The sequence below is a fragment of the Mandrillus leucophaeus genome, unplaced genomic scaffold (genome assembly GCF_000951045.1).
Source record: "Mandrillus leucophaeus isolate KB7577 unplaced genomic scaffold, Mleu.le_1.0 Scaffold856, whole genome shotgun sequence".
In the NCBI taxonomy this organism is placed as follows: domain Eukaryota; kingdom Metazoa; phylum Chordata; class Mammalia; order Primates; family Cercopithecidae; genus Mandrillus; species Mandrillus leucophaeus.
The window spans coordinates 705,334-718,396 of NW_012109319.1; the positions used below are offsets into that span (position 1 = coordinate 705,334).

The following is a 13,063-nucleotide window of genomic DNA, read 5'->3' on the forward strand; positions in this document are numbered from 1 at the left end:
TACCACCACTGATCCCACAGAAATACAAACTACCATCAGAGAATACTATAAACACCTCTATGCAAATAAACTAGAAAATCTAGAAGAAATGGATAAATTCCTGGACACATACACCCTCCCAAGACTAAATCTAGAAATGGTTTTTTAAGAGAGACAGAAAATAACAGCAAGGAGCCAGAAAGGAAAATGAATACATAATAAAGTGCCAATCTTTTTCATTCAACAATAAAGAAAATAGGTGGTAGAGAACCTCCACTATGCAAAGTAGTGCATCTCTATGTCTCACTAAACTGTAGGTTCTTAAAGCCAAGTACCATATCTCATTCTACTTTGCATTATCCCAATACTTAGCCCAGCACCCTACACATACGCAGCAAATATTTGTTGAATTATTTTAGTAAGACTTATTGATACTTAAGTAATCGTAACATAGGTGAAATGTCATGATTAATAATTCAAAAGGCTAGAAATATTCCAAAGTTTAGAGGCTGAAATAATTACATATATTTAAGTAAAAAATACTGGCATCTATTTAAAAAGTCCAAAATTGTTACCTGTTGCTCAGCCTTGATTTCAGGAACCTTTACTTCAGGCATCTTTATTTCAGTAGCATTTAAGTCAGATACATCAACTGCTTCATTAACATCTGTTATTGGACTTAATGTATCCTCAGAAATTTCAACATTATCTTCATTATACAAGTGACGAATCACCACAGCTTTCTTCTGCATAGAGAAAAATATGTAAGAAACACTTCAATGTTTTCCTCCCACAATTATTCGTTTTTAAGTTCAGGGGTACATGTGCAGGTTTGTTACACAAGTAAATGTGTCATGGGAATTTGATGTGCAGATTATTTCATCACCCAGGTATTAAGCCTAGTACCCACTGGTTATTTTTCCTGAACCTCCTCCTACCCTCCACCCTCTGAAAGGCTCCAATGTGTGTTGTTTCCCTCTATGTGTCCATGGGTTCTCCATCATTTAGCTCCCACTTACAAGTGAGAGCAAGTGGTATTTGGTTTTCTGTTTCTGCATTAGTATGCTAAGGATAAGGGCCTCCAGCTCCATCCATGTCCCTGCAAAGGACATGATCCCATTATTTTTTATGGCTACAGAGTATTCCATAGTGTATATGTATCACATCTTCTTTATCTGCTCTATGATTGGTGGGCATTTAGGTTGATTCCATGTCTTTCTTATTGTGAATAGTGCTGCAATGAACATATGTATGCATGTGTCTTTACAACAGAACAATACATATTCCCTTAAGTATATACCAAGTAATGGGACTGTTGGGTCAAATGGTATTTCTGTCTTTAGGTCTTCGAGGAATTGCCACATTGTCTTCCACAGTGGTTGAACTAACTTACACTCCCACCAACCGTGTATAAGCATTCCCTTTTTTCCCACAACCTCATCAGCATCTGTTATTTTTTGACTTTTTAATAATAGTCATTCTGAGAAGCATGAGATGGTATCTCATTGTGGTTATGATTTGCATTTTTCTAATAATCAATGATGATGTTTTTTTTTTTCATATGATTATTGGCTGCATGTATGCCTTCTTTTGAAAAGTAGATGTTCATATCCTTTGTCCACTTTTTAATTAGATTGTTTTTTTCTTGTAAATTTAAGTTCTTTATATATGCCAGATATTAGGTCTTTGTCAGATATAAGTTTGCAAAAATTTTCTCTCACTCTGGAGGGTGTCTGTTTACTTTGCTGATAGTTTCTTTTGCAGTGTAGAAGCTCTTTAGTTCAATTAGATCCCATTTGGCAATTTTTGCTTTTGTTGGAATTGCCTTTGGCGTCTTTGTCATGAAATCATTGCCCACGCCTATGTCCTGAATGGTACTGCCTGGGTTGTCTTCCAGGGTTTATAGTTTTGGGTTTTACATTTAAGTCTTTAATTCATCTTGAGTTGATTTTTGTATATGGTGTAAGGAAAGGGTCTAGTTTCAATCTTCTGCATATGGCCACCCAGTTATCACAGCACCATTTACTGACTAGGGAATCCTTTCACCATTGCTTCATCAGGTTTGTTGAAGATCAGATAGTTGCAGATGTGTGGTCTTATTTCTGGGTTCTCTATTCTCTTCCATTTGTCTATGTATCTGTTCTGGTACTAGTACCATGAGGTTTTGGTTACTGTAGCCCTGTAATACAGTTTGAAGTTGGGTAGCATGATCCCTCCACCTTTGTTCTTTCTCCTTAGGATTGCCTTTGCTATTTGGGTCTTTTTTGGTTTCATATAAATTTTAAAGTAGTTTTCTGTAGTTCTCTGAAGAATGTCAACGGTAGTTTAAGGGGAGCAGCATTGAATCTACAAATTGCTTTGGGCAGTATGGTCATTTTAACAATATTGATTCTTCCCATCTGTGAGCATGGAATGTTTTTCCATTTGTTTGTGTCTCTGATTTCTCTGAGCAATAGTTTTCTCTGATTTCCATTTGTTTGTGTCTCTGAAATCTCTGATTTCTCTGAGCAATAGTTTGTAGTTTTTCTTGTAGTGACCTTTTGCCTCCCTTGTTAGCTAGATTCCTAGGTATTTTATTCTTTTTGTGGCAATTTTGAATGGGAGTTTGCTTGTGATTTGGTTCTCAGCTTGACTGTTGTTGGTGTATAAGAATGCTAGCAAATTTTGCACATTGATTTTGTATCTCAAGATTTTGCTGAAGTTGCTTATCAGCTTAAGAAGTTTTTGGGCTGAGAAGATCCTCCTACAATTATTTTAAACATACACACAGTAATTTTCCAAAAGGAACACCAACAGTTAAAGAATAAAAAAAAGTTTAAATTATCACATATAATGTATATATCAAAATATTACCATTACTGGTATTACCAATAATTTATGTGTGATGATAAAATTGGGGTTATGACTTTTAAAACAATTCTTACATTTTAGGACAAGCACTGAAATATTTATTAAATTATGTCTGAGATTTGTTTTAAAATAAAGACAAAACAAGATGAGCAAAGAGTTGATAAACTGTTGAAACTGGATGATGGGTATGTTTGTAAATGTTTGAAATGTTCCATAATACAAAGTTATTTTTAAAAAAGATTGCCGAATAATTCACTTCAAATAATCAAAATAGAGCCTGGCTCTATGAGTACGGCTCATTACAATTTTTCTATTAAACAAACTGCAATTTATTAGACCTTCAGCTAACAATTCAAACCTAATAATGACAATGAAAAAGTCCTGACAAAAAAAGCATTAGGTCACGTTATGCATTTACCTAGAAATCCTCTACCTGCTTCCTATTCTACAGTTTGCATACACACTACAAAAACATATGTGATTCAGAAGCACAAACAGTATACTATATAAGGCACCGGGAGAGGAGACAATTTGCTTTAATATTGACTCAACTTTTGCTTGTAAACAAAGAAATGTACTTGTAGACTCTTTTCTAAATCTGAGAACTTTTAATACTTATTCGAATTTCTGATAAAGATCTGATACAAATTTTAATAGATAAAGAAAACTGTGCTTTAAGAAAATTAAAAATAAGTCTAATGTTTTGAAGTTCACATTTTTCTTGGCTAGGACAATTTAGACTGTCCCCTCAACTCTCATACTGAAATAGAAGATTGAAAAGTACGTTATATCAACTAATATTTAATAAGTACTCACAGTGTACCTAATCCTGTGCTAAGCAAAATGAAGGCACGAAAAATCAGTATTAAAAAAATCCCTGTTTATATATGTTCCTTCTAGTTGGGGAAGAATACAAGATATGTCATTTAACAGTTAGAAAATAATAAATAAAACTAACAAGAGTTAGACGAGTTGGAGATGCAAGTGTACAAAAACTACATGCATTTATTCAAAAATCTCAGCTCTGTATCATTCTTTATATTGTCCTCATTACCTAGAGCAAAACAGGCACATTAAAAAGCAGTGGCATAAGAACCTTTTCTTATAATAAAATTTCAGTTTTTTAAGGTACAAAGGAATAAATATATATATTTTTTGAGATGGAGTCTCGCTCTGTCACCCAGGCTGGACTGCTGTAGTACGATCTTGGCTCACTGGAACCTCCGCCTCCAGGGTTCAAGTGATTCTCCTGCCTCAGCCTCTTGCGTAGCTGGGGTTACAGGCACCTGTCACCACGCCCAGCTAATTTTTGTAATTTTAGTAGAAACGGGGTTTTGCCATGTTGGCCAGGCTGGTCTCGAACTCCTGACCTTAGGTGATCCACCCGCCTTGGCCTCCCAAAGTGCTGGGATTACAGGAGTGAGCTACTGCACCAGGCCCATGTATAAATTTTTAAAATAGATACTGTTTACATAACTCATCTGTTTTGGATTAGGGCAGAAATAATACTCTAGATTATACTTCAGTCAGAAAGTATTCACATCCTTTACTTAATTACACCATTGATAATTCATCTGATATTCTATCATTCAATCAGAAAGAGTTTTCTCCAGATGGAAAACAGCTGAAAATATAATATAAAACAATATTTTAGCTTAAATCTCCCTTTGTGATAGATACACTGGAGCTCTAAATGCGTTAGATTCAATTTGCCACAGCTGCTCAAAGCAGATAACGGCAGAAAAATTATCTTTCAAGAAAAAGAACATATTCAAAATATTAACTGAAAACCAGTTAATACGTATAGGGACTACCAATCATTGGATAATGCATACTTGGTTACAGAAATATAATGTACATAAATGAATCATTATAAGCTATCACTACTGCTAATGTAGGCTCTTCATATGTTCCCATGTTTTAGGAAGACCAGAACAAAATTAAGAGCAAATGTAGACAACTGCATAAGATATCTTCCTAAATCACTACTCTTCTGTTTAGGAAATCAGGCAGAATTAGAAATTAGAAATACAAAGAGAACACCTATTTAATTTTATATTACTATCCTACTGTTATAACTTCAGGAATACTGCCCAAAAACATTTGGCATCCACTGTTAAAAATCCCTACACTCCAATATCTAACTAGAATGTTTCATCAGGTGCCAATCAGAAAAGTGAAAACTGTATATTGGATTAATTAGATAACTCTTAAACAATATGATATTTTCTTTGTGGTTGCATACCTTTCCTGAAGTCACAAATCTGCCACTGGTATCAACGCCAACAGCCTCTGCAGATATTTTCTCATTGCTCAAAGAAGGTTCTGACTTGCCAGAACTGATTTTCTTTCTTTGTTGTGATGGAATCTAAAAAAAAAGGTATCAGTCAAAATAACAAATTTTGTGTGACAGCATAATTATATATTAAAATTCCATTAACATTTAAATTTTCATATATGAAATATAACTGACAAATAATGAGACTATAATGAGACTACATGACTTTTAAAAACTAAGAAATAAAGAAAATGCATTATGTTTGAACTATTAGTTTAACACTAGGAGTTCCCAGTCACAGGTGTATAAAACAAGAGAGTACTATTTAAAATAAACATCAAGCTTTATAAGGTTACTCAAATCTTTGAATAATACGGTAATTACACTATGAAATAATCTGCTGTCTAGGGTACTGATTTTATGTGTTAAAATACTGAGCCATCTATTAATATCATACATCAGCATTAAAATCTATTCAAAAATTACCTTCTGAAGACTACTTAATTCCTTGTGCTTTTTCATCACACAATTCAAAATATCACAAACAATTTGGATTTTCCATTCTGCAAACCCACATTGGATAAACTGCTTTTTTGTCAAAATTGGTTTATAATTAAATTGATCACGAAGGAGCTGCAGAGGAAACAGACTCTTGTAATAATTGAGAGCAATTTATTTCTAAAATTCCAAATGATAATGCCCACCTGGTCAGGGCAATAATGGCCACCTTTGAGAGGACAAGGAAAACCAAGCCATTAACTAAAGAGTACTAAAGTAATTTATAGGGCTGGTGTAAGTCACGATCCAGTAAGACAGGTATCAGGTGGAAAACAGGTAGCAAAGGATATGCTGGAGAACAGATGGCTGTCCAGAGAGATGGAAAAATATAGTCAATCAACAAAAAGTTTAAATATCTTCATAGACATTAGAAAAACTCCTTAGTTCACCAGAAGACCACACCAGAATCAGAAACTATAGTTCTATTTGTTTATAACTCTTCCACTATGTGATTTCTGGATAAGTCAGTGGGCCTTTTGGTCTCAAGTTTTCATTTGTAAAATGAAAAAAAAAAAACCACTAGATCAGTAGTTTCCTAAATCTACTCTGTGGAGCTCTAGAATTTCTTAAAAGTGCCTCTTAGCTTCCATGGATGTTTTCTGGGATGAAAAGCAAGAAAGAGAAAGATTAAACAGAGACTACATATAAAAACTCCCATTTCACTGACTGCAACTCTGCTTTTTTAAAAAGACTATTTGAGGTTGGGTGCAGTGGCTCGCGCCTGTAATCCCAGCACTTTGGGAGGCCACAGTGGGCAGAGCACAAGGTCAGGAGATTGAGACCATCCTGGCCAACATGGTGAAACCCAGTCTTTACTAAAGTACAAAAAATTAGCCAGGTGTGGCAGTGCACACCTGTAGTCCCAGCTACTCAGGAGGCTGAGGCAGGGGAATTGCTTGAACCCAGGAGGTGGAGCTTGCAGTGAGCCTAGATCGTGACACTGTACTCCAGCTTGGCAACAGAGCAAGACTCCATCTCAAAAAGAAAAAAAGACTACATTTGATAAGTGGGTTTTATCATTAAAAACTAACTTTAATACAAACCACAGTACTTAAGCAAAAATTAATGATAAAAGCAGGGTTTTAAAAAAAATCAAATACAAGATGAAATTCAATATACACATAGTACAAGTATAAATACTAGGGTAGATACAATATAAGACATGCTCTCAGACCTCAAAGAATATATTGGTTAAAAAAAAAAAGAATATGTCAGTAATAGTTCCCTCTTACAAACAACTAAATTAACATATAATTATAAAAAACTATACACTTTATTGAATATAATTACATTATTCCCTAATTTCTGCCAGTATACCAAATTTTACTAAAATTTGATTAAAAAGGGCAAACAATAGCCAACAACAAATAACTACCAGTTGCTGTATTTATTAGAATAGATAACATTCAAAAAGCAAACATGAATTGCATTTTGATTTCAATAGGGACTACATTTAAATGAGATAAATACAAATGAAAATATCCTGTCAACTGTATATGCTGCATATATTTAAGAAGTTATGACTAAAACATTAATTTTTTAAGATCATTCAATAATTATTGTTTCATAAACTCAAAATACCTTATAGACAGCATCTATAAAGCGCAAGTCATTTTTTGCTATGAGCTCTACATTGGATTCCATTATAAGTTCTGTTACATAAGGTGAGTATGAGGTAAAAGAATAGCTGATGATGGGTAAAGATGCTGCCGGGTCTCCCTTTATCAAACTGTTAGGAAAAAAAGAAAAATATTCTTAATAAGCATTTAATAAGCATAATTTCATAAAGTTGGATAATCAAGAAAATACTAGAAATGTTTATAATAATTTAAAACTTAACACTACAGCTATAATAATTAGGTGATACATGAGACCTTCTAGATTCCATTCCCCATTCTAAACCAGTCTAACCAGACTACTATGAAATACTACTGTTCATCTGCTCAAAAAACTTACTCTAGGTCTCCAGTACCAACTATTTACCATTGATTTTCCATAGCTTAGTCTTATGTGATCTACTCCATTTTCTACTACTAATAAAAGCAATGTACCATCTTACAATATTGAAGTACACTTTATGGTTTTGCAAACACTTGTTCTATTACCTCCTTTGCTCTCTACCACAAACTTCCAAAGGTAAAGATTATGAATTCTAAGTTACAGATGAGGAAGATGGGGTGGGAAAGAGCATGAACTGTGGCTTGGCTGAGCAGTCTATTACTTTTCACTTACTGCTCGTTCTAAATCTTACATTATTACCTATGCTAATTCCTCCAGTCTAGAAAGGTATCCCACTCTTCTTTGCTTATCCAATTGTTATTTATTTTTTATGCATTATTCATCAAATCTCAAGCTTCCCATGAAGCTTTCAACTTTCTGATCTATACTGATCTCTCCGAGAAAGACTCCCAGGCTACTCAGTATTTGCTGTGTCACTATCTGTCTGGTAGTGTTTCCTGTCTTCTTATCTTCTCAATGTGAAGTACCTTCACCGATTTTCCCACAACAAAGCACAGGAGATATTTGTTCAATTTGCCAGTTACATTTCTTCAATTGTAGTATTTTGTACTTATATAAAACATAAATGTTTTCCAAATAATTCAAGATGTTCACATAAATATCCCCATCTCCACCCAAATTTTTAGTAACACAGAGAACAAATACATGATGATAACACTGCATTTTGTTTTTCTGGACAAGTATGAGTTGTTTCTTTTATGTTTCTTTAAAATACTATAATATTTCACCTAATCAGAAAACTGCTCTGGCAACCTTGTCTATCTGAAACACAGTCCAAAAACAGGAAGTGAAAAAAAATACCTTTGAACAGCAAAATCTGTCCATTTTATGCAAACTATACTTAGATGACAGCCAGGCCCATATTTAACACTTCTTATGTTAAACAATTTCAAAAACCTTGGTTGTCTAGTTCCTAAGGACTTAGCATATTAGAAACAGTAAGAAAAACAGATCTTAGAAACTGGCATACCAACACAAAAAACAGCAAGTGTCCAGAAAACATTACAAATGTGAAAAAGTAGAAAAAAGAATCAAAATGAGGGGCGTGTTGTGTGTGTACTTACATGTGTGTGGCAGGGAGACTAGCAATCTGAGTGTCTCCGTGGAAGAAGCAAGTAGCATTCCAAATCTCAATAGACCCTGCAGATTTCAGTATGTTATACAATAATCTAAAAATTATTGCTCTTAAGGATGCTTTTGGATAATAAGAAAATTAAATGTTTAAAACTGTATTTAGAAAACAAGATAATATTGGTATATTTTAGAATTATTCCTGTTTAAAATGTCTTTTAAAATGTTGACGCTTAAAGTGGCAAGGGGAAAACTTGGCTACTCAAACTGGTTAAACCCCTGCCAGTTCTGGATGGTCGGGATTTTTATGTTTTGAGGAATGAAGATGATTCTTACATACGTGGATTACATCTGTTTCATATCTTCTGCCACTCACATATAATGCCTATAGTAACAGCAATTAGATCTAACTTTCTCCTTACTCTCCTCTCTATCCTTTCACTTTCAGTCTTCTCTTGACAGCCCCTACCTCTCCCTAGTGTAACCTCAAGAGTTATTAGAATATCCATTCTTATATGGATATCCATTCTCATATGTAAAGCCCATTACTGAAGGATTCTACTTAGTAGTTGGTTTAACCATGTTTCACTCTATTCTTGAACATCTAACTTGGACTTGTCCCTGGACACTCATTCATTCAATAAATGTCTAATCAACTCCTAATATGTGCCATGCATAATTCTAGATGGGAGGATTCAACAGTGAAAACAAAAACCAAACTCCAAGACTTCAGCTTACATTCTAGTAAGCTGAAGGGAAACATTTAACCAATCCATCAATTAATCAATGATAAAAGGTTAAGGGTAAGTGTTATGAAGAAATAAAAGTGTGAAGGGATACAGAATGACTGCAGTACCATATTAGATAGGCATGAATATAGGAAAATGTATGTTGCCATATTCTAAAAACGTTAAGTCATAGTTGCAAAATGGGAGCTAAAGTGAAAGGTTCAAAGTGGGGTCTGTTAAATAGGAAAGCTTAAGAGCAATCTTCAGGTTGCCATACACAAAAAAATCTACTAACTAGAATATTCCGTATGAAAGGAACACTTGCCTTAGATGTATAAAATTTTTCCTCCATAAAAGAATAAACAAATAAATGACAAAAAAAGACTGACAAGAAATGGCAACAATCTCTTCTTATTCTGGATATATTTAACTGTAAGAAATATCATCCAACTGAAAGTGAGAGAGTGGTAGATTATACAATTAATGAAACCTATTATACTTCTATGAGTTTAAAAGTTGTACAGAGATTATACCTTACACAGATAAACACTGTGCTTCTAAACAGTTTTAAATCTTTTAAGTTGGAATTCTTCATTTGTTCATACTCAGAAATAAACTCCTATAATTCCCTGTTTTATCAAATATTTTAATCATTTCAAGGTAGATTTAAATAGGATCCAGGTAAAATCTGATTTTTCTTAGGTAGTCCCCCATGTTAAATATTATCTCAAATCACTAGCAAGAAAAATACAATTAAGTTTGATATTACAGCTTACCCTACACAGTCCACCTCTTCAGGATAATTTAGCAAGCGGAGCACCTGTTCTAGGTTCCGTAAGCTTCTTTTTAAGTCACCTGTTGCCATTATGTAACATCGGATTCAGCTCTAACTCTTGAAATAGTCTAATTTTTCACCTAAAAACAGAAAACCATGAAATATTGGTTAAGTCTCTGTATTTCTGAAGCTTCTTGATTCTATTTGGTTCATATCTTACCCTACCTCTTTTTCCCCTATCTTCTTCTCTACTATTCAAGGTCTACTTTGTAACTACTGTAAGTTCCTGAAAATAGGGTGTCTCCCCTACCCTCCTACAAGTTTTCCTTCCAAAAAGTAAGTGCTTTATATTCCTCTTATTATAAGTATCTTATAAGACACTTGCCCAAATAGCTTTTTTTTTTTTAAGCATAAAGCACCGTTTAAGACACATCAACTTGGAATAACATCCATCAGTGACTCTTTTGGATGCTTATAGAGGCTACATAACACAATCAATAAAAAATGGAGACAAATACATTCAGCACAGATTTAATCAGAGTCACAGAGCTCTGATCTCACACAGTTGCCAAAAAGATACCTTTCCTAAAAACTAAAAATACATTTTAAAAATGCAGGGTTCACTTGGATAAATATGACAGATTAAATGCATGTTACCTTCCTTTCCATTTTCTAAAGACCACTAAAATGAAAGTAAATAATTTAAAATCACATATACCCACCAGGACAAAAAGAACTTCAGGAGATTTCACATGACAAAACAGGTATCAACAAAATTTTGGAAAATGAAAAGCAAATGAATAAGAGACAACCAACCTAGCAGAGCAGAGACAGGCCAATCCCATCTGCCTATTTAGGAGGAAACCAACTGAAGCAAGATAGGTTCACAAATCAGGTGCACTTGATGCTTCTGAAAGACAAAGGGGGCTGAAATAAGAATGATTATTTGAAAGTCTACATAAGAAGCAGCCTACCCTAGAATTTATTTTCCCTCCTGTCTCCTATCCCTACACACATAACTTGCTCAGCAAGGCAACTATCTCTCACCTTCCCTGGAAAGAGAAAAGAGCTTTACATTCTAAAGAAATTGAATCGAAGAGGCACCAAATTTGGAAACATCAGGCAAGGCAAACAATATGGAATGAAATGTTCGAAGGGAGAAAGAAGTATTAATGAACACACACACACACACAGAGTAATAAAGTTTCTTCCTATATCTCGGCCACAAGAAGCTGTGAGACTTATATCCTCCGTGACAACAGACTATCAAGTTCTATGCTAGAGAAGGTGGATGGACCTAGAGAAAAAGTATCATCACATTTCTGACATTTGAAGAAAACCCCCATTGAAAAGGGCAGGGTCTTGCCCAATAAACCTGTAGCAAACTCACTCATTGATAAGTCCTAGCCAGGCACCTTTTTTTCTTAGATTCTCATGTTTAAAACTGAATATATGCCCAAAGGTCAATAACTATTAGAGGGAAGCTTTCAGTATGAAAAGTATATATAAATACCTTTAACAAAATAAGCAGAGAAGAAAAATTGGTGGAAATAGAGATAATACAGAGAAAAAAATTCAAAATGAAGCTTTCCATTCTCAATGATGAGATTAGAAAAAAAAATTGAAACCTAAAACAAGAATAGAAGGATATAAAAAATATTAAGCTTGTGAGAATGCAAAATGAGGCAGAGATTGTTAAAGTGGACCAAAAATAAGATCTAACTACATGTTGTCTGTAAGAAATCCATTTCGTTTATAAGATTAAAAGTAAATGGATAGGGAAAAATATATCATGTTAATATTAATTAAAAGAAAGCAAGAACAGTTATATTAATCTCAGACAGCAGACTTTATAATAAGGAAAGTTATTAGGGATAAAGGGGCATTACATAAAGATAAACGACTTAATTCTCCCAAAAATATAACAATCTTTAATATATATGGACCTGACAACACAATGTCAAGATATATGAAACAAAAACTGACAGAACCACAAGGAGAAATATACAAACCCCTATTTTAGTTGGAGACTTCAACACTCCTCTATCAGAGATAGATCCAGCAGGCAAAAAATAAAATAAAATAATAATAATAATAATAAAGTCAGTAAGGACAAACAATATCATCTATCAACTGGATATAACGAATATTTATAGACTACTTCATCAAACAACAATAGAATACATATTCTTCTCAATTTCACATGGAACATCCAAGATAGACTACCTTTGTGGTCATAAGGCATATCTTATCACATTTTTAAAAAGTAGAAGTCATACAATGTCTGCTTTTAGATCACAACGAATTTAAATAGAAATCAACAATAGAATTTAAAATGATGGCAAAAATAAAAATTTAAATAAGACAAGTTTGAGGAGATAATCATAGTTCCACATTGGACGAAAAGATACAAAAGTGGAATAGAAATTATAAGAAAAGTAGAGGACCAAACCAAAAGGTTCAACATCTCATGAACAAGAGAAAATGAGGGAGGAAATTGTGAAATAATACAAAAACACCTCTCAAGACAGAATGTCATGATTTTCTAGGTTGAAAGAACACAATGAGTGATCAACACAAGAAGTGAAACAAAACTCACAGCAAGATATGTCACTGTGACATTTCATAACATAAAAGAAAAGCTTTGTAAAACATCCAACAAGGCAAGAAAAGATCACATACGAAGAATATCAAAATAGCATCAAATTTTCAATAGCAATGTTAGAAGCTAAAGGATAAAGCAACATTATCTTCAAAATCCTGAGAGGAATTACTTATAGTCTTGAATTCTACACTCAATCAAGG

General features: G+C 33.7%; 1 protein-coding gene across 1 annotated transcript in view; it reads right to left on the reverse strand.

The window, feature by feature from the left end:
• Positions 1-13,063, reverse strand: part of CEP44 (centrosomal protein 44kDa) — a 36,856-nt gene that overhangs the window by 13,265 nt on the left and 10,528 nt on the right. The window contains exons 2-7 of the mRNA XM_011968684.1: positions 11,075-11,168; positions 10,260-10,398; positions 7,247-7,394; positions 5,594-5,740; positions 5,075-5,197; positions 555-725 (exon numbers count right to left, since the gene is read on the reverse strand). Of these exons, the coding sequence (XP_011824074.1) occupies positions 555-725; positions 5,075-5,197; positions 5,594-5,740; positions 7,247-7,394; positions 10,260-10,348 (678 nt within the window). The 5' untranslated portion in view covers positions 10,349-10,398; positions 11,075-11,168. The remainder of the gene's footprint in view (positions 1-554; positions 726-5,074; positions 5,198-5,593; positions 5,741-7,246; positions 7,395-10,259; positions 10,399-11,074; positions 11,169-13,063) is intronic.